At 37.4% G+C, this 22,966-nt stretch overlaps 1 protein-coding gene across 1 annotated transcript in view; it reads right to left on the bottom strand.

The window, feature by feature from the left end:
• Positions 1–8,020: 8,020 nt before the first annotated feature.
• EFNB2 (ephrin B2) overlaps positions 8,021–22,966 on the bottom strand; it is a 42,625-nt gene continuing 27,679 nt past the window's right edge. The window contains exons 3-5 of the mRNA XM_037800273.1: positions 12,050–12,142; positions 11,222–11,335; positions 8,021–9,733 (exon numbers count right to left, since the gene is read on the bottom strand). Coding sequence (XP_037656201.1) covers positions 9,345–9,733; positions 11,222–11,335; positions 12,050–12,142 — 596 coding nt within the window. The 3' untranslated portion in view covers positions 8,021–9,344. The remainder of the gene's footprint in view (positions 9,734–11,221; positions 11,336–12,049; positions 12,143–22,966) is intronic.

Genomic DNA, 22,966 nt, shown 5'->3' with positions numbered 1-22,966 from the left:
TCGAAGTATATTTTCCATTGTTTAACAAATTACCCCTTACCTTACTCTTTGGAAATGGTGAATGGAGTTTATGCCATGTTCGGGAGACATTTTTGTAAACATGTATATGACGGCTACACGCAACATGCACTTCTAACCCTTGTGTTCCTGGGAAATGGCGTGGAGTGGTCTTTTCCTGACACTCGGCCAACAGTATGGAGGAATAAAAGGACTTGTGTAAGTTAAAGGGAGATTAGCACAGTCATTATTTTTATCTAAAATATTTAAGGGAGGTGGTAGGAGACCCTTATCTTTTCACTCCCCTATTATGAGGCTGGAAGTTGAAAGGACAGAACCTGAACTTCTGCTGGAGGAGCCCTGTTTTGCTTGTCTGAAATGCTTATGCTGCACGTAGTCTGTGGGTCACTTTGGCAAACATCCCAGATGCCCAGACTTCATTTTTTTTTCCTGCTGTTTTTGAGCTCAGGGCTAACTACTGTTAGCAGACATAAAGCTCCCTGCAATGCCTTCCTTAGAACTAGCTACAAGAAAACTACCAATTATAGCCAAGAAACAATCTTTCGAATACACACACACATTGTAATGTGGGCTGGAAACCAATAGGAAACTTTGATTTGCTCTTTAAGGCCAGAGGCAGGGGCTTACTGCAAACTCCTAAGACATTTTGAAGAACAGAACAGTTATACTAAATTTAGCATCCTAACCAGCCAATTGGCATATATGTAATGAAAGTTCTAAAAGGAAAGAAATTCAAACCACAGTAACAGAAGAAGATACGGAAGAAGGCTACGAATAGACAAGTAGATTTTTAAAAAGCTGTTCAAGGGATACAAACGTAGAGTGGTTATAATCGGTATTACATCCTTCCGCACACACATCGGGGATGCCTGGTTGTTATTCATGTCAGTTTTTGAATCTCTCACTGGACTGTGAATTTCCTAATAGGAGGAACCCTGTCTCCCATATGTAACCTCTAATGCCTAGCACACTGCCTACCTTATAATAAAGGCTAAATACATGAACAAATCAATATGTGCATGTGTGTTCACTGCACAGGAGCTTGCAGTCTTGTCCACAAGCTTTAGTCTAGTGCAGTGGGCTCCTTTTTAGAGTCTTGGAGTAGTCTAATAAAAAGACACTAATTGAGGATGGCTGAAATCAATGCTATTTCTGCTTCTATATTATTACTCTCTACTAGTCTGTAAGTGCTCTCTGCTGGCAAGATGGTATTTTTGGACTTGTTGAGTTTTGTAAGCTACATTTTAAAATTAGTTGCATGAAATTGAGTTTAACCTTCAGAAGTCTCCATGAGTATACAAAAGAACCTGTATTACAGATGGTTGGCCTAAGTCAAGGAGCAGCTATGTAGTTTCCCTGAGGATATACAAAGAGCCAGAAGTTCCAGACGGAGGTGTTCCCAGATTCAGTAACTTCTTCATTTTCTCTCAGAGTCAAATTGCACTTCACCGAATTACACTTTCTTGGCATCATAAATAATATGCAAGGATTCCGAGTTGATAAATAAAGTACAGGGAGACTAAATACTTATAGACTTCAATGAAGGAGGTAGCAAAGCTGGGAGCTCATCTGATAGCATTTTTTTTTTCTTTCCCTACTTAATGGATCCTAGAGTTTGGACATTAATCTCTGCTACTTTTTCTGTCCTCCTTTAATGTTGCATTAATGAAGCCACTGCCCAAAAGTATTATACTTGGAAGAGGAATCTTGTTGTATGGGGTTTAAGAGTTCAGTTGATTTTAGGTAATTTTCCTTTGATGGTACATATTTAGTTCCTCTACAGTTATAGTTTAAGATAGTCATCTTTTTTGCCTTTAAAAATGAAACACATACATGCAAACTCTAATCTCTCTATTAAGCATGAGTGGCACTTAGGAGATGATAGCCCTGTTATTAACTAAGAGATATTTTTCAGTTACATGGTTGTTTGTCACAGACTATAGAACCAGAGGTATATGTAATAAAGGAGGGATAAGGATGTGTTGCAGATATAAGATGAAAAGAGTTAAATACAAATTAAATTAATCTCAAGTCTATAAGGAAGACAAAGCTAGTCTGGGTTAAGCTTACTGGCCTTCAGGGAGGATCCCCCACCAACATCAAACACAGTGCCTGGCCCTGGTGGGCTAAAGAGTGTGCTGGGGACCTATTTGTAGTTACCTGAAAATGCTTCTAAACAAAGAAAAGACATTCTACTTAATTAGGGATAAGAGGCTCAAAGCACAAGAGTATTGTTCCCCAGTTCAATCAATATGTATAAATTATTAGTTTTTAAGTCTTTTTGAATTTTGATCATAGGAAGGGGTGGAGAACTGCAGAGCTGGAAGCCCCTGGAGCGGACTCTTGATAGAGGGAGTAGGTGATGGGCAGAATGCAGGAAAAGAGTGGTGGGAGGTAGATTAAGAACCACCTCAGTGGTACTTCATTGTGGGAGGCCAGGATGAATAGAAGCTTGCATCAAGATAAGTTTGCACACCTGAAAATATGATGGCTTTTCTTCAAATCCTAAAAGTGACCTTTGATGCCTTAAAGTCCAATCCTCTCATTTTACAGGGGAGACTGCTGAAGCACAGAAAATAAAGGGATTTGCCAAAAGGTCACAGAGTGAGTCAGTAACAGAAATAGAGCTATAAGCTGGGTGTCCCCTTTCATTCATTTAACACATTTAGTAACTATCTACTGGCCATGAACTGTGTAAATTATTCACATTATTTCCCTTATGTTCTGTGTTTATATATATAGGTAAATTTTATATGACTGACTTCATATGAAGAATGGTTTTAAAGAGATTCCATTAATTGATTTACCACAGTATAAAAACACCTTGAGCTGAATGAATCTTTAACATTTGGGGCACAGTTTCATTACTAAAAAATTGATTTGTCTACCTGGTTTGTTTTATTTTCTTACAAATAAATATCATATTTTAATACCCCATTCCCCCCCAAATCACTGAATAATGAGTAGGGATAGGAAATACTCTTTTGTTACAAAATGAAAATTTGCCTTCCAGTGAGACTGGAGTGTAAATGTCACACACACAATCCCAAATCCATTGAAAACAAAAACAAACTAAAGAAGCTGAAGACCTAGGGTAGTGCTCTTGGCCTGACAGTAGCAATTATGTCTCCATTTGAGTTACCTAAAGACCTACCTGCTACCCTTCCAAAAGTAGGGTGTGCCAGTTTGGATGTATTATGTTCCCCAAAACTCCATGTTCTTTGATGCAATCTTGTGTGGGCAGACATATTAATGTTGACTAGATTGGAACCTTCTGATTGTTTCCATGGAGATGTGACCCACCCAACTGTGAGTGACACCTTTGGTTAGGGTGTGACCTCTGATTGAATGTTTCCATGGAGGTGTGCCCCACCCCCCATTCAGCATGGGCCTTGATTAGTTCACTGGAGTCTTATAAAGGGGCTCACAAACAGAAGGATCTCAGTGTAGCTATGAGTGACATTTTGAAGAGGAGCTGCAGCTAAGAGAGGACAAATCACCTCAAGAGCAACATTTTGCAGAAGCCATTTTGAAATGCCAACTGGGAGCAAGCGGACCCCAGCTATGTGCCTTCTGAGCTAACAGAGGTTTTCCGGATGTCAGTGGCCATCCTCCAGTGAAGGTATCCAGTTGCTGATGTCAGTGGCCATCCTCCAGTGAAGGTACCCAGTTGCTGACCTTGGGCACTTCACGGCCTTCAGACTGTAACTTTGTAACCAAATAAACCCCTTTATAAAAGCCAATCCATTTCTGGTGTTTTGCAAAACAGCGGTATTAGCAAATCTAAGCATAGGGTAATCATCCTTTTTTACATATATTAGGAAAGTGATTTTTACTGCTGTGGGATTTTTTTCTTTCTTTTGTCAATTCTCTGGCATGGGCCCAGAGACTGCCAGCAAGCTCTGCACAGCTAGTGATATTTTATTGATATTTTTTTGCTTCATTTCTAGTGCAAACTTTTATCACAATGTTTGTTTGAATGGGCAACTGCTTTGCCAAAAAGGGACTTGACAATAGCTGGAGCTGTTTTGAAAAGTCAAGGGGGCCAGCAGCTGGCTGGGAGAGCACTTGGTAGATGCAGTGCAGGGATGTTCCAGCAACAGGCCTAGCTTTCAGACAAAATGATGGGCGTTTTATTACACAACCTCGGGGAGAACTTTCTGCACAGACATTCCTCCTCCCCAGTTGAAATGGATAACAACTGGAAAATTTCATTTTTCTCGTAGCTGAACGTGGCTTACTCAATTTGGAAAATTTGGTTTCAAAAACAAGGTAGAAACGACATTGTGTATTTGGTAATTTACATTGTAGTAGAGGCCACAGAATAAAAGTTGAAGATGCAATCCTTTGCTGTTGTTCTTTTCTTTCGCCCAGATTAATCAGGAGTGATCTTGGTACCCAGGGAGGAGCATTCAGCTTAGTTATGGCCTATAAATTATGCCCCTAAACTTTGATCTGCAACCGAGGGGCAGTTAGGTGCAGTGGAATAAAATGCTGGAGGAGATGAAAACATGATTTGAGCATCAACAGCTAAAACTGTGGGCCTCTGGGGAAGTGTTTTTATATGAAAGAGATCATTTATTTGGCAAACATTTCTTTAGCACAAGTACTATGCTAGAAGGACACTGCACATCTCCCTGGTTCCCTAAACAGCCTTTCAGCAGAAACTCCTGAGGGGCTTTTTTTTTAGCTTTGGTTTAATTTTTTTTTTTTTTTTTTAAATATGGTAACATATAATCAACACAACATTCCCCATTTTAACCACTTTCAAGTATACAATTCAGTGGTGTTAATTACATTCACAATGTTATGCTACCATCACCACCATCCATCACCAAAACTTTTCCATCTCCCCAAACAGAAACTGTGTATACTATTAAGCATTAACTCCCCATTTTCCACCTCCCCTCCCTCCCCCAAAACCTGTTACCTTTCTGTCTCTGTGAATTTGCATACTCTGGTTTTTTTTTCATATAAGTGAGATCAAACAATATTTGTCCTTTTGTGTCTTGTTTCTGAAACATACCAATTCTTCTACTTACTAAGGATGTAAACTTGAACAAGTCACTCTTGCCTGGAAAATCTGGCTCACTTCAGGGGTCTTTCCTAACCTCCCTATTGAAAATAACATATCTTTCAGGGTAAGGATTAACAGGAGGTAATATAGATAGAGAGCTCAGCCCTTGCCAATAACTAGTAGCTGCTTCTACCAAGAGTAGAGCTTTGATTTTCCTGTAACAGATCACTGTAATAGTCTAAGGAAGGACTTCTCTGTGGGAGGGGCTCTCACTGTTTAAAAGGCTCCCCGGGAATTCTAATGTTCAGTCTTGGGACCCTGAAGACAACACTCCCAGCTTCAGGAGAAACAACCCGTAAGGCACATGGTTACCTTCTCAAGGAGGGAGAACATTGCACATGTGTTTAAATTTGTTGTTGGCCTCTCGCTTGCCTTAATTCCTTATCACAGAATGTGCTTTCATCACTGTTAGAATTTTACAAAGAACCTTTGACTTTTTCCTTCCTTTGGGGATTATTCTGTGAAGAAAAATGAAGTCGTGGATAGCAAACTGGTTTGCCTGAATGGAAACTAGCTCAATTTGGAATTAATCTTTAAGAGAACAAAAGCATGTTTCCCTCTTTTTCCTCTCTCAGCCAACCTTGCTGGTTTTCAAACTAACCAATTCAGGCGAAACTTGAGACATTTTCTGTTCAGGATGATTAGGAATTTATAAAACTTTATTATAAAATATTATGTCCAATGCAAGCTCAATAGTTTTAGGGGAAACTAATGGGTTCGTGGCTCTTAGCAAGTTTAATATTCACATTATATGCATGTCCTAATCTGAGAAGCATGGACGCAAAGTTCTACAGACAGAAGTCTCTGGATAACCACAATTATAGACAAATAGAGTAGGATGAGGCAAATTTAAAAAAAAAAAAAAAAGAAAAAGAAAAAGAAAAGAAAAAAAGAAGAAAAGGAAAATACTTTGAAGGCACTTTTTCCATAGGAAAAAAATATTTTATTTTTTTAAGAACAAATTCAGTTTGAAACAGACGTGGAATGTGACGTCACGGATTTCATTTTCTGGGGCTAACTGCAATGTGGAACTAAAGCAGATTTAAAACCTATTGACAGGCTATTAAAATAAAACAAAGAAAGAAAAAATATTTATAACTCAAGCATAATACTGTGTTACTTACAAATTGGACAAAGAAATTTTAAATAAATATTCATGGTACATAATTACGGCACAAATATGCAGCAATTTGGCAACCTTTTATACCATTTTTTCCTCGTTACAGTGCAAAGGGGAATGACACTGCCTTTAAACAAGCTGTAGCTAAATACATTGCAAAATTCAGATTTTATACAAAACATCTTGCTTAGACTTTATAAAAAACCAACATTGCTCTATGTACACAATCTGGGTAAGAAAAGCCATTTCTGTCTTGTTTTCATGTGTATATTTATTAAAAAGGTGAATAAGGCTACTGTAACACCCCAAATCCATATACAGTAAAATCTGAACCTATTTACAGCATCTTCACTTAGACATGATGGTGCAAATTCCAAAGTCGGGTGACTAGGGATGATAATACAAGCAAGGCATTTACAGTAACTTTCCAAAGCTGAACCAACTTCAAATAAAGGGACAGTTGGTAGATTGTCATATTCTGCACCAGACACAAACAGACGCACAGTACACTTTTCAATTGGTTGCAAGTAACTCTTCATCAATTCATCCAATTTTTCACAGTTTAGTATGTAATCAAAATGTAGCCAACCGATGATACAAACATTTAATTTCATTAAAATCAGACTATTTCCTCTTTTTCCCCTTCTCGACCCTCTCCCCATCCTAAAAGTAATTTTTGATGGCTTACAAGAAAATCTTGTATGAACGCACATAAAGGAGAGGTTGGGGTGATGGAAAGAATTACATATGTACTGTGGTTGGTCACCATGGCAACTTTCCACAGAAATATGATAAAGATATATATAATATATATTGTAGATATATATTATACATATATGTACACATGTATACCACACACCCACTCATACACACACACACGCACTTTGGACCAACATCATTTTCAGGTTCAGGAAATAGAGAATACCAATTTCCGTGACAACTCATTTTTTGCAGGTACTCACTGGAGGTTTGAGAACCTTAAAATGCTGTTGCTAAATTTTTTTTTCTCCCAATTCAGAAAGCAAAGTGTTACCATAGTAACAGGACTATGTTAAAGATGTCTATTTTGCATAGCACATAAAAAGTAGGTTTCCTGTTTACTCTTTTTTTCCCCCCCCAGAAGGGAGGGGGAGGAGGGGAAGGAAGGAGGAGGGAGCAAAAGCTAAACTTTCAACTGAAACCCCCTCAATGTGACCTGCTGGATTCTAGCGAACACTTCAGCCCATAAGGCAAGGGAAAGCACAACACAGAAAATAAATGCCGGAACATCTTGTCATTGTTAAATGTATGATGCAGTAACATCGATTTCCTGGTATTTGGGGGCTTGTATTTCCTAGTCTACTGTGACATGAGATGCCTTCGAAGGACTTTGTTATTTTTGTATTTGCTCTCATTATTGTTATTTTTGGAGTGGTGGTGTTTTTTCCCAAAAGTAGCTGTCCAATTTTTTTTTTTTTACACACTGAGAGTTGGGACCACTTAATAGCCACAAACGAATTTCACATCTTCTGGTGTGTATTCTGTGCAATCTTAAAATATATATTAGTAAAAATCTTTCATTTTATATCCCTTGTGTTCTACATACCTATTATAAATAAGTCCTATCTTCCTTCTCTCCCTTGACATCATAATTTATTTCTGTCTTAAGTACTCCAAGAAGTTTGCCATATGTGCTTTACTTTGAAATGGAGCACCAGGGAGCTGTGGCGTCCATCCTAGTACCTGCCCTGCAGCCCCTGGCAGCATGGGGACAGCACTGCCATAAACCGAAGTGTCATAAGGCTCAATCGGGGGGGGGGGGGGGCAGGGGCACTTGGGGGTGGGACGGGGGAATCTGACCTACCTTTTATATATGAGAATTCTTTAATAATGTCAACGATGATGGAATTACAGCCTGTTTGACCTTTGGCTTTTAAACTTCTAGGTCAGATTTGGCTCTCTGCTTTTCTCCTAAAAGCTTTCCCTGTGTTTAATAAAATGTGATAAGTATAGCAGCTGAGTCTGCTTAAAAAATCATCCAAGCAGACTGACTTTCCTACAGCTTCAGAGCTGTATATCTTATTGCCAGTACCACAACAGTCCTGCCCGAATATGTCACCAGCGGCCTACTTTCTCCCTTCCCTCCAAGCCTGTTCCTTTGCCAACAATACCCCTTTGTTCCACTTAAGGGAGAGGTACACCCTTTTTTTTCTGAGCATTGCTATTGGATAACAGGGAAATCCTTCAAACGCACCCTAATCCACGGCGTGTGTTGTCGTGTCTCCTACTTGCCTCTTGAATCTCAGCATAAGCAAAGTGCTGTGCTACCTATTTTTTTTTTTCTTCCCAACTTTCTGTTTCAGAGGCAGCAGCGTTGAACTGCAACTGCAGTCAGCCCTTTCCCCCGCCCCACCCCCATCCATGAACTCCTAGTCTTCCTCTGCTGACAGCCTCGATTCTGGCTGGAAGGCTCCTTATTAGCAAACACAATTTCTATAAATGTATTTATTACCCATTCAACTGTAGCTGTTGTTGCAAACGGATGGAGTTAGCAACTCCAAACATTAATGTCCCATTACTGATGCAGGATGCAGAGTGAAAGGGAATCTCGTGTGAAGTACTGCGGGAGCCCTGGATAACAGGAGTGTAACAGTGATGGACTAAAAAGCTAGAGATCTTTAAAAGCCTTTCTTAGCCAGAGGTCTGTGTGACAAGTCCAGTATGCACCGAGAGCCACGCACACACCGAGGCAGAAGACTGCATTTCCCCGCGCGGCATCCTGGGGCACCTTCCCCGGATGTGCACAGCTCTGTCCACAAATCACTCTGTCTTCCCTTGGCTTTTGTATATGCCTGAATTACTGCGGCACATGGCTTAGAGGATGATACACGTAACGAGAGTACAGCAATCCGAATGGGTATCTTCTACACACAGTCTTCCAGCTTTCGGTGAGTATTTTCATTCACCAAGGCTGAAATTCTAGACTAGGTAAGCTGTCCAGCTCAACAAGGCTCATCTGAGAAGCAGTGCTCCCTCTCGCCCGCCGGGCTTCAGTCAATCCTAGAGCACCAGGTGTCATCAAACCCTCCGCGGGAAGCATCCGAACAGTGAGGTGCCTCTGGGGAAGCAAAGACAACCGCCAGCGTCCGCTCAGACTTTGTAGTAAATGTTTGCTGGACTCTGAGGCGGCATCTCTTGGACTATGTACACTGGATGCCCATAATCCCCGCTGACTTTTTCATAGTGAGGGCAGAAGACACTGTCTGCAGTCCTCAGTGGGATGATAATGTCACTGGGCTCGGAGCCGTTGTTGTTGCCACTGCGCTTGGGCGTGGCTAACGTACTGAGGGACAGCGTGGTCGTGTGCTGCGGCGAGTGCTTCCTGTGCCTTCGCCGGTACTTCAGTAAAAGGACCACCAGGGTGATGATGATGACAATGAAGATGATGCATCCTGAAGCAATCCCTGCAAATAAGGCCACTTCGGAACCAAGGATATTGTTACCAGAATGTCCAGCGCTGTTGCCGTCTGTGCTAGAACCTAGACATTTAAAAAGAAAAGAAGGGAAAAAAAAGTTATTGTGTCCCGACTGCTGAAGGGCTATTTTTATGACCCTTAAAAAATGTGAAAACTAAGCAGGACCAAAGATTTAACTGGCAGCTAAACTTTGACAAACCAATTACCTCGCTCAATAGCTAAATGCAAATGGCAGAAGTCAGCAATCAATATGGAACAAGATGTAGTGTCTCCAGGTCTGACTTTTATGCTGCTCCCACACTACACTATTTTCTTTTCATACAACATCATCCATCAACGGCGCAGACTGGCTGTGACAGCCAGCCCTTGATCTTGCCTCATCTTTTAACCTATGTTGGCTAGCCTGAGGCAATGGCGGGGAGAAGAAAAGGAAATGGCTAATTCTGCAGGTCAGTTTTTACTGCTCACTTTATACTGCTCTTCCACTTCACTTTAGACATGGTGGTTTCATGTGAATCTTCAAACTGCCTGCCTTCTAAAGGAAAGCCCTGCCTACTGGCAGAATAGCAAAAGAACGTGGAAGGAGTGATGGGACCTGGGAAAACGTTCAACTCGCAACTCGTTTGTATTATTTGATTTACACTTAAAATATATTTGGAAGGCAGCAGAAACTCTCACACTGAACAGACTGCCAACCCAAATGTTAAGCTCTAAAAAATTGCCTGGCATCATTATATTATCCGTTTATCAGTTTGTCACAAGAATTTGACACATCTTGTCACTGAAAGTTAGAAATAACAACTCCCTCCTTGACGCCGGGAAAGAGATGTAATATTGCTGCAGATGCTAAATTTACACAACTACCAGCCAGGCACACAGATCCCTAATACAAAACTGCTGACGTCTGCTCAACAACTGCTATATATAAAATTCATTAGCATGGTAACAAATACATAGCTATTTGTTCAAAGACTTTTAAGAAAATGAATCTAAAGGGCAGCCAGTTTTACCAGGTATTCTAAATTTCTGTCAGGAATCAGTTAAAATTTTATTTTACATTGAAAATGTGAAAAGTTTTTGATGCTAACCATTTGAAAAAGGCACAATTATGCAATATTTTAAATGCCACCATCTCAAATTTAGAAGAGGATCAATTAGGATCTCTGTGAATTAGATATAATCAGCTGAGAGATTAGAACATTAATTATATATACATTAACATCAGCTTTAAGCTGGTATTGGGAACCAGCTTGGTAAAGTGCCAGCCAAGAAGAGAAAGAAAGAAAATAACTTTGGTCTGAGAGACTAGTGTTAATAATTGGCACTTACTTCTGATGAAGCCTACTCTTTTGAATCTAAGACATTCATGGGAATTAATGACTTTGTTCTTATTGAGTGCAATTAATAACAACTAACTGAGAGCAAAGGTCACCTACTTTTGTAGCTACTTAATCCTACTGGTGTAAAAGTACCTTGACTTTGTACTACCTCTTGAGATACTATTAAGCATATGATGCACACAGACCTCCATAGACACAGGTCATGCTATACCTGGATTTGGTTTTACAAAGGGACTTGTTGTTGAACTTCTTCCATTTGTACCAGCTTCTAGTTCTGGACGTCTTGTTGAATCATTATTCCTGGTTGACCCAGCAGAACTTGCATCTATATGAGAAACAAATGATTAATTACAGCATAGACATCAGATGATATCTAGCTTTATGAGCTATGGATACACATCTCAAGAGGCAGGAATAGCAATGAACATAAGAATCTTTATGCAAATTACTGTGAGATACGAGAATATAATTTTCCTTTTAAAACAAAGTAGTTATACTAGTTATTTCAGAGGTTTAGATTGTGAGGCCATCTGTGGAAACTATAGGGATTCTTGCATTTGGCAGGCAAAGCATTGCAGATGACATATCAATTTAACTGAACAAGTTGATTGACTACTATCCCGATTTCTAATTAGAAGAATAATTCTCTCTGCACAATGGGTTATCTATCTGTGGAAAGGCACAATGAACTCTTCTGTAGTCAAGATTTAGAAATGAGCAAAACTGTAGAAACTCAGTTTACATTCTGGATCTTTTATTTTTAAACCAAAGAGATATTTGGTTTTCTAAGAAGAAAAAAATATATACGGTAATAGACATTCTACCTGGCTGACCTTTCCTTTTAGAGAGATCTCCAATAAAAGAAGTTTGTTATATTGACTTGAGGAAATCTGTCAGTGGCTCAAGGTACAGTGGAGGATTTGCTTTCAAAACTAAAGAGAAGAGTGAATGAAGGCGAGTGTTTTCAACATTGGCTCCACGCTAGCTGGGGGGCTAAACCAGATCACAGTGGCTTCATGAAGCAGCAGATGGTCTTTACCTTGTCCAACTTTCATGAGGATCTTCATGGCTCTTGTCTGGCACACCCCTCCCTCCTGGTTATCCAGGCCCTCCAAAGACCCATTTGATGTAGCTGATTAAAAATAAAATGGACAAAACAAAAAAATAAAGAAAAATCAGGAAATCAATAAGCCAAGTTTACATGAACATGAAATGTCTGAAAACAATTTGAAAAATAAGAATTCACTCTTAGTCACAAGTTTTCTGAAAGTATGGAATGCTGAAAGCCAAAAAACAAAAGAAAGAAAGAAAGAAAAATGGATACTATAAACACTATCGCATGTATGCTATCTGGTTTCAGATTTACTTAAGCACTTTCTCTTCCCTTCATGATTGACTGATTCAGCATTGTCTGTAGACAAAGGGGACAGCATCCTCCAAAAAAAGCCTCCAGACTATTTTGGGGCCAAGCTCAAAAGAGCAAAGTAGCTAATACGGTAATTTAAAAAAGTGGCAATCATCACACAACACCTGTTTCCTCTAATACAGATTTCCTGTTTCAAGAACAATTAGCTTGATGCTCCCTGTTTGTCAAGCATCCAAGTTCTGTAAACACTAGAAGACGAACCACCCACATCCCTTTTTCTTCTTTCTCCAGCCTTATACTTGCTCAAGAAGAGACTTGGTGTCCCCTGGTATACAAGAATTCAGATCTTCAAATTCTGAAGTTTTCCGCATCATTTTGTAAACAGGAAAGAGTAAGCGTCTTGTTATTACCAACATCAACATTGGTCAAACACTTAAGCCAAACTACCTGTTGTAGGAAAATTCTGGATGGACGGGAGGGTCACCCACATACGCCCACTGCTCTGTTATGGGACCCAGGCCACCCGAGCCGTAAGGTGAGGACTTTCAGCTACCACTTGCCTCGTGTTCACCAACTCGATTCCCTTTCCACCTCAACGGGGAGGGAACGTGAAGGACAGAACCATTTTACCGTTTGCAGTATTTAAAAAACCAAATTATGCACATCTCTATTAAAATACATTATTGTTCTGTTTCTTTAAGACAGCAAGTTCTCTGATTAGCTTTGTAACTAAAGTTGTAAAAAGACAGGCTGTCAAATACTTTGCTGAGGATCAGGATTTAAATTACAGTTCAAGCTGGAGGAGGGAAAAGAAGGTGGAGAGTGGCAGACATTTTCATTCTTCTAAAGTTCAAGAAGCAAGAAACAAGTGTTTCATATACATTTTGACATTTTAAATATTTGATTATTAATGTCTTGCCTACTAGTATTGTACTTTTAAAGGGATAAAAATGAATACAAAAGACATTCTTCTAATGGGGTTGTTTGTCAAGCAGTGGGTAAGCCTACAAGTTCTAGATGCATTTATAGTAGGAATATGCATGTCATGTTTGTTTACATTAACTAGAAAATAAGGCATTTATTCACTTGACTCTGTGTTCTTGAATTATTGGCTTTTACTTTAACTGTTTTCCTTAAAAATAATGGCTGCCTCTTCTGTGTATAAATAGCTCTTCGATTATCTGAGTGCCTGATCAAATGTCACCATCTCACAATCATATCTCACGCTTCTGCTATTGCCGACACTGAGTTTCCCCTGGGAAACTGGGCAGTACTCTAGTGAAAACTTAGCCCAGTCTATTGTACCAACTTCCTTCCATGTGATTCTAAAATGTAGGGGCTGTAAGAATTTGTTACGTTGTTAAGAAGTAGACAGTGTTCTCTTGTAGACTGTTAAGAAAAGTTTGGCAGATAAGTTAAAAGAAGTATCTAAAAATCATCTTTCCCCCCCCCATTTCTTCATCCTTATCTTTTTCCCTCCTCCAAATATGTGCCTAAATTTCAAAGTATCCTTTCCTCACAAAGGCTTAGAACAGTATGGATTTTGATAAAAAGAAACTTTTTCTGAACAATTTCAGGGCTGTGCTACAATCTTCAATCAATCGTTCAGAGTTTTTTAAATTTCATCTTTCTTAAAAATTGGGATATGTCTTCATATAGAAAAAAAAGTAGAAAATTGATGTTTTTATTCAGCTGATGGTTTCAAATGTTTGATTTACTTAATTCAAGTGGAATCCCCAATGTTTTCAAATTCACATACACATAAATGTACCCACATGTGTAAGTGCACCAAAACTCAAAGTTAAATGCCTAACTTGTCCTTGCTAAAAACTTTCAACACTAACCTGACAAATGATAAAAATAAGATCTGAAAGGCAGTGCACAGAAGGAAAGGGAAGCATATAGATTTTCCTATTTTCAAGAAAAAAAGCTGTCAAAGATTCAGGTCCAAAAGAAATAAAAATTAAATGAATGCCAGAAATGATAAGGCAAGGCATGGCAGAGAAGAGTCACTGGTAAATGTAATTCAAAACTGCATCTACAGCAGTAAAACTACTGACCACTTCTATGTTGTCAAATTGGAGTCACAAGAGGAACAAACAATTTGAGAGGCTTTAAAAAAAATTTTTTTTTTTAATTTGTAGGGCAATTCCTTTTCTGACTATCAATGTCTTTGGACAGAGCCCCCTAGGTTTACCCAAAAAGATGTCTGAACAACCCCCCAAATGTAAAGAACTCTAAAAGTGTTCAAATTAAACCACAATCTACAATTTAACATCCACAACCATAAGATAGTAGGAGGGAAATTGTGTTCCATGAGCCTGAAACTGCTTTGTATCTTTAACAGTTGAAACTTTTTTATGCCTTGGTAAAGAAAGCTTTCAAGTACTGGAGTTGAATAAAGGAAAATTTGTAGACGCTGCCTTTTCAGAATTCTTCTGAAGTCACAGGCTATTGCCTGTTTGGGGGAGGGGAGGTTTTAGAGGGGTGGTGAATAGGCAAAGGAGGAAAGAACATTTTGAGCGATAGACAGTTTTTTGGCTCCATTCTGGATTCTGCTTCTTCACCGTTTTACTCAATTTGTAAGTTGTGAAGGTTATTGGAAGGTGAAACAAACAAACAAACAAAAAAACATCATTAATATTAAAATAGCTCCCCAACACTTGGCTGTTTAATAAGGGGCTAAAATTAAAACTACTGTAGATGTTCCACACTGAATGACTTCTTCCGTAAGTTAAGAATGATCTAGGTTGTCATGGAATACCCTGTTTTAAGATGCTAGTACTAATTGAAACTTACACATACAGAAGGTCAACTTTACAACAACTTCAAAATAATTCTAAATGAATTTGCCTTATTTTATTTGTGATGCCATAGTAAAAATTAAAGTCACACTAATTTCTCTCTTCTTTACTACATACTCATCAGGAGATAGAGTTCTAAGTCTAGAAACCCTCTTGCCTTGAGCAATGACACAGCCAAAATGTTCTTCAATGTAAATGATTGTTCTGATTGTGTAACTCAATTGGCAGTGAATTCTCAAGTAAAACCACAAGATTAAAATTCTGATTTCTGCTTGCTACAGCCGCAGTCACCAAGAAGCTTTAAAAGGCATTAGTAGCCAATTTTGAAAAATAAGAAATTGTTAATGATTGGAAATAAAATCTATTTCCATTTCAGAAGATATTTTTGCAATTATTTGTATTGTTGATCTGAATGTACTGGGAATTTTTAACTTAGAAAAAGAGTAAAAATAAATTGTTACCTCATTATACTTAAGTTTTTCTTTTTATCTCTCTAGTAGCAATATCTAATGCAGCCACAGTCAGTACTGCTAAATGTTTGAAATTGCATTTAATCATTTAGAGACAGAAAAAAAAAAACATTGTTATACATTATACCTAAGCTTTTAGTGCCCAAACTTTTTTCCCCCCAACTTGGCCCAAGGGAAAAACCATAGACTTCATAAAATTAAAAATTACTAGAAAAGTTTCTCCATCTAGTTGGAAAAGAGGTTTAATAAAGATACATGGGCATTTTATAGCCAGCTTTAAAAGCTTTTGCTTGGGAGATCTAATTGTATGTACTGAGAATAGTGAAGTCACTATTTTGCACACACCCCACCCCTCATGGCCCAATTTCCAGTGGAGATCACTGCTCAGCAAAAAGTACCCTGAGTTCACACTGCCTAAAAGTTCTCTAGCACATCTGAAAAGTATGCTGCCAGCATCTGAGGTTTCTCATTTATTTGCATTCGTACTTATCTGCAGTTCTTACTCATTGGGAATAGTACACTGGTCATCTGAAGTGGAAAAAGAGAAATCAGTGCATAAAACAGACCAAGAAGGAAGAATATTTCTGCATGTTTTTTAGATTGTCCTCATAGAGATGAAGTGATATTACTCTTAACATGTCTTCATTTGATTGTTATTGCTCTGCTCCCCAGGAAGCTAAGCTGTGGCATTGGCTCTTGGCTGTTTCTAGTTCATCACATTGGTAACATTGTGCTAATCAGATGGAGAATTAAACTGCTGGATTTGTGCCGATATATGAGTCTCATTCACAAGGAAATTAAGAATGAGGGCAGTACAAAAACTTCTACAGAATAATAGCATCACTATGAAGGAAAATTTTAAGTTATGGAAAGAATAAAACATCAAGATGTACTGATACTATTGGATACTTCAAAATATTTTAAAATGTAGCTTATTGGTATGGGGGTTGGGATGGAGGGGGGGCTGGTAAACACTTGAAAGCAAGTATTTATATCAACTTTATCATAGACAGTCAGCCTAAGATAAATGTATAGTCAGAAAAGCCAGAGAGTTCAATTTTCCACGAAGAATAAAAGAACTTGTCTTTATATGAAGTTGCACTTGATATAATTCACTCTCATTTGATCATGAAACATGACATTTTAAGAAAATCGTCTGTGTCATCTTCTATATGTAGTATTCTTTTCCATGATGTCACCACATGTTAGCCCTGCCAATTTGTGATTTCTTAGGCCAGCCCTCCTACACAGAATAACAAATCAGTCTCCTTAAGCTCTACACAGACTTCTGAAGAAGCAGAAGCCTGGCAAACTGATGAATTGAAAAAACAGCATAATCAAGTGAGAAACATGGAAAGCCATGCATTAAAGAAACATGAAACACACATTAGATTACAGTTTTCTTTAATCAGGGCCATAAAAATTTGGGGTGTCAAGAAAAAAAATGGAATGAGATATTGCAAGTTAAAAAACAAGAAGGCTGATAAAAATATAATTACTTAATGTGAACAAGAAACCCAGGAAGCTAAGATTTATCTACTTAACGCCCTGATATCAACTCCAACTCAAAATATGTGCTATAAAAACAGGGATTCAATTTCTAGAACTCAAATTAATGTAGTTTGATGCTTTGGGTATTATGGTTATCCTACAAGATACAAACTAAGGAAAAAAACATCTAAACATGGAAATGATAATGTTCACTGAACATTGCCAAAAATAAATGCCTTTGACTTGAAGCTAATTAATTAAAAAATACAAAGGAACTACTTTAAAAGAGAAACATATCCACCAAAGCACTTTTTTTAAATGACTACTTGAGATAGCTTTAATGAACTCTTTTTTTGTGTGTAGGGAATGTCCACAGCTAAAACACAGCATAAACTACCAGTGATTTAAGATGTGTGGGTTTCTCTCCAAGGAAATATTGTTCAAGTATGATAGGCAAAATAACTTGAATTAAAACCACATTGCTATGGTTGTTATTTTGAAAATTTAAAGTAGTAAGTCATGCATTGAGAAGTAATAACTGGCTTAGCCTCACTAACTTCTATACAACATTATTAATTAGTTTCTTCACTAGACAGAATGATTTGGAAAAACTGAATTCTAAAATTCATAGTCATAATTTAGATCTTCCTTCCTGTTTTCTAGCATTAAATATTACTAAAGATACTATGTATCAAGTATAAGTGGATGCTCTTGAATAAAATGTTACAATGTTATTCCCTCAATTTCAAAAGTTCATCATAAACAATGATATGATATTCTAATGGCAGCCCAGAAACAAGAGATGAGTTTAAAAAAATATAACAAACTAGAAATGGTTTAGTAAGCTGCTTTTGTTTGTAAGTTCAATAAAAGATTTTAAAGACATAAAATTACTTAGCCACTTTCTCTTGGTAAGAGAGGAGATATGATGATACTATGTAGAATTGAATTAGAAAGTGCCAACATAATATACGAAACTTGGACATTGATGGAGGTCAATCTACAGAGAACAGTAACAATACAAAGCAATAAATTCCACATCTAGAATGTAAGACAGTCTATTATAGCTTCCTTGTGCAATCTTTTAATCATTAAAAGCTGTATACAAAGATCAAGCAAGTGACAGTCAATAAAATGCTGAGAATCTATTTTCAATAATATTTTCATGAATATAGTCCTTACAAAATTATGGGGGGGGGGGTCGGTTGCATGGGAACTTGGTATTTTCTGCATGATTTTTCTGTAAACCTACTACTTCTTTAATAAAAAAAGAAAAAGAAGGAAGAAAGAAAGAAAAGAAAATGCCACCTTAAAAAAAAATTATTGGATCCATTCAACCAGAGTGAAAAAGGTGGGAGAGGATGAAGCAGTGTATATGTGTGTTTGTGTATACATACAGGTGGGGGATATGTGTCAAGGAAACAAATACCCTCCAAGCTGAATCCAGTACACTGACATTTTTCTGAGAAAGATCAAATAGTGTTGGCAATAAATTACCTGTCCCTTTTCTACGAGAGGCTTGCTTAAATGCATGAGATTATTTATGGAGTGGTTTACTTTATTTCCCTTCAAAATATCCCTTGTAACATCTTAATGTCTTTATATGTAATGAATTCTGTTGAGGAAAAACATCCCTTTATAAGTCTTAAGATTTTATTGCTAAAAGCTATGATGATTTATGCAGGTAGAATCTCTCATTAAGTACAAAAATTCAACATGATTTCATAAAAAAGCTTTTCATCAACTATGCTTTAAGGGAGTTTTTCTTATTGCCACAGTGATTCAGACAAAGTTAATAGAGTGAGAACATGATAATCAACAGTTAAAAAAAAAAAAAGACCCATATAATATGAGTCAATCTTAGTATGGGCCAAAACCTACTAAGAAAGAGGAATTGTGTTTTAAAAATAGGTAGGGAGACGACCACCTCAATAGTATTGGTCAAACTTGCATTTAAAAAAAAAAATAAAAAAAGAATGATATCAGAGTTTTAAAGATAAAACATAATTCTCTGTTCTATATTAGCTTTAAGCATTTAGATTTTTAAAAATGAGACTTCCTAGTCAAGAGACAGTGATAATTTCTAAGGAAAATTCAGAACCATGAAGAAGCATGTGTAAATGAATTATTTCTAGCATATGATCCATCCTCAGGCCCCAGGTTTTAACAGTCTTAATCATTAAAATATCTTTGTGCAGATATGGAAATGTCTAGATAAGAAAGGGTCAGAGTAAAAAGTTCACATGGGGGAGGGGAAATCACAACCCACAAACCTATTGTTCATTCTACGGTCACTAATTGCATGCAATGATATTAATGACCCCGTAATTGCGAGATGAGTGGCACTGAAGTGGAAAATACCAATCTGAGGCGGAGTTCATCTCTAGGTGGTAGAAACTTCGCCAGTGACTGAATTAATGTCTGTTGACAGTTTAGAATATAACACTACAAATGAGAAAATATGCCACTTGCATGGCATAATAGTTTAGATGGACATGATGTTATTTGCTCTGACCATCTAGAGACCAGCAGTAACCCCAATAAAGTGCCCCTGTCTGAATTTGCCCTACAGATGAACCTTATTCCTTTCAGGGGAGATGCTCTATACTCTAAGAATCCAGAGCAATTTTCCACATGTTTGCTTCAATAAAAGAATACCTTCATCTCCTGAGCTAACATCAGGCACAACAAAACTGGGCTGTATCACTAATACAAAAAGCCATTTGAGCAGCATAACTATCTTTCTGCAACACAGCCTGGCTCCTCCGTAATTTGACCAGTTATGCATCTGCCAGAGGTTTTGCCAATCAATCAATCAAACAAAACTATAGAACCTGCACTTGGCTAAGGAAATCTGAAGTCTGTTATTGCCTATATTTGCACAATTGGGTGAAGAGAGATTTTTATTTTTTATAATTTTACTATTTAGCAACTTCCTATTGATGGATTCAAAGTACTTGATAATGTTTTAAAAACACAAAGTAGCATAGTCTTATTAGAGAAATAGAATTGAAGATTAATAAATAGACTAAAAAAAAAAATTTCTAAGATCTAACACATTGCTGCTACCACCACATTTTCCAACAGCCCTTCCTCATTTCCTACTACTGAAATTCCTGTAGGATTTTCTTAGTTTACCATTGGGGAAGTATGATTACAACTTAGTTATATGTTACACAGTATATGACAGGGCTTCAATCCCAACATATTTATTACAAGTTCATTAGGCATTGATATCTTGTGAGCTTCTTTACTAATCGCTGTTGTGCGTCTCTGTGCCTGGTCATACACTGACAGCACTGGTCTAAGGGTCTCACAGCTCTGGTTTGGGTTTTGGCCCTGACATTTCACAGCCCTGTGAACTGCACTAAGCTACTCACACTTTCTAAGATTCTGTTTTCTCACAGCGATAAGAATACCTCTAGCGCCTGTGTTTTAAGAATCTCAAGTGAGATACTGTTTGTGGGAAGGCCATAACACTTCCATAAGTCATCAAAACACCCAGCCTGAGATTTCAGAATTTTAGGAACAGAGTCAAACTCTCTTAAGAACTCTGAGTAATCTTTTTGTCTATGCCTCTTGTTTTTTTTTCTTTTTTAAGTGTTTTATTTTCTTTAATTCTTCATGATGAATACTTAAAGGTTATTAAGAACGGACTTGTTTTCTCATGCTTATACTAGATCTCTGGTATTGCTGAAATATTTATAAATATTTATAAATCTAAATGAACTTCAAAAAAGCTATACATACAGGAGTGAGAGATATTAAGGTGTGTTTTATGAAACATTAAAGGTAGTTTTACTCTGAGCACTTCTTAAAGAATTATTTTTCTTCTAAGTAATCTCCTTCATTTCCTGTCAGCTGCTACATCCATTTTGCATATGAATTTTTTAGTCTTTTCCCCTCCTTCAACAGCTCCCCATCACTTTAAGAATCAGCCATCTTATACTTTCATTGTTGTTGGTTCCTGTTTTTTTGTTTTGGGAATAAGAAAATGGTACTCACAAACTATCTCTGTCTAGCTTTAAATGAGATAAGCTGTCACTACCGCCTAGGTGAGGCCATTTAATGTGAACAGTCTCAATCAAAACAGCCTTCTCTTCCAAAGTGATCTGGGACAAACATCCCAATGACCATGGCTTCATCAGACCAGCAAGCCAGAGCTTTCTCAGCACAATCTCAAGTTAAGCAGAAACGGAGACTTCCTTAAAGTAAAAAAATTTAGGCTTTACTCATATTAAATTCAACAAGGAGTCTTACTGATATACTCTGGGAGAGCCTTCAGTACAGTCAGAAATGACCTGAGTATTTTCACATTATGTTGAAAAAACAATAAAACAATGCTTCTATAATTATCAGACTAATGGTATAACATACCTTTCCAGCTAGTCACAGTGACAAGGCAACTCGCTCCCCCTACCCCGAAAACATTTATACTGTATCATGATGCTGTGAAATTATCAATACAAATACAGCACTTCCATTGTGTAATAGGCACCTGAGAAAAAGTCCTGGCAAGGTTGGTTACATGCAAAGTGGCAAGAATGATTATATGTATGTGAAGACTCCTCCCGTCTGGCTCTTTTGGGTCTTACAAAGGATCTGTGAACAAGCTTAGGCAATTCCAGAAACAAAAAGATACATAAATGCATGTTTCTCGGTAAGAGAAGCCCAAGGACAAAAGAACCTTTATAACACCCAAAGAAGACAAAGAAGGAAGATCTTATAATTAAGTTATGCAGTATTACTGAAACTTGTAAACTGTCTGGAGTTTTATTTTATGGAGAGTTTTCCAACAAATTATGCTTTTTGAACCCATATTTCCCTAGGCCCTCCAGCTTGCAGTAAAACATAGATTTGCCTTTAGTCTTCTGCCTCATGCTTCTTCCCCTGCTTGAAAGTTAACTCTTACTTGTACTTACTTTGTGCCAACCATGGAAGCACTTTACATATATTACCCCATTTAAACTCACACCAACCCTGTAAGGTAAATACTGTCATTATCCCATTTTACAGATGAAAAGATTGAGTTAAATTATTCTTCAAAGGACATTCAAGAACCCAAGTCTTTCAAAACCTGGACCTGTGTGTGTTAATGTGTGTGTGTGTATGTGTGTTTGTGTGTGTATTTTCCAAACATTCAACCAGAGACTTTCGGCAGGATTTTAATGAACATTTAATTACAAAGATGACAGTTGTAGGTTAAAAATAAAGAGGTGTTAAAATGCTTGAATATAGCAATTATACATAAGGTATCACAAAGTATATATTCTCATACTTCGGGAAGAGGACCTAATTGACATGCTGATGTTGCCACAGCATTAAACTTGGATATATTTAATGATGGAAATGTATCTTTTGCTACATTTATCATAAATAGTTCACCAAATAAAGCACATAATCATACATTTTTATATATTCTAAAAAAAATCTATATGTAAAAGGACACTTGAACACTTCCATGACTATATTGCTAGGGAAAGAGATTATAGGTCAGTAAGTATATTTTAGTGCCCTGTGTCATACATATACTCTCCCAAATAACCAAATCAAAAGCAGAAAAGGAAAACAAATACATATATATGCTCAAATACAAGACTAGAATATATTGTTTTGATTCTTTAGGAATATTGTTTTATTTGTGCAAGCATCTTAATTTATTTTGCCATTTTGTTTAGCAGTGGAGTACATTCCAAAATAATAGCAAAGGTGTCTATGGATCCTTCTAGTTTTATAAGATCTTATAAAAAATTGCTTTGAAGAACTAAACTAATGAAAGTCCTACGAAATGGTAACTTATTCAGATACAAGTGTTTCTCAAGGAA

The sequence above is a fragment of the Choloepus didactylus genome, chromosome 12 (assembly GCF_015220235.1).
Source record: "Choloepus didactylus isolate mChoDid1 chromosome 12, mChoDid1.pri, whole genome shotgun sequence".
Classification (NCBI taxonomy): Eukaryota; Metazoa; Chordata; class Mammalia; order Pilosa; family Megalonychidae; genus Choloepus; species Choloepus didactylus.
This window is presented reverse-complemented; position numbering and strand designations above follow the sequence as displayed.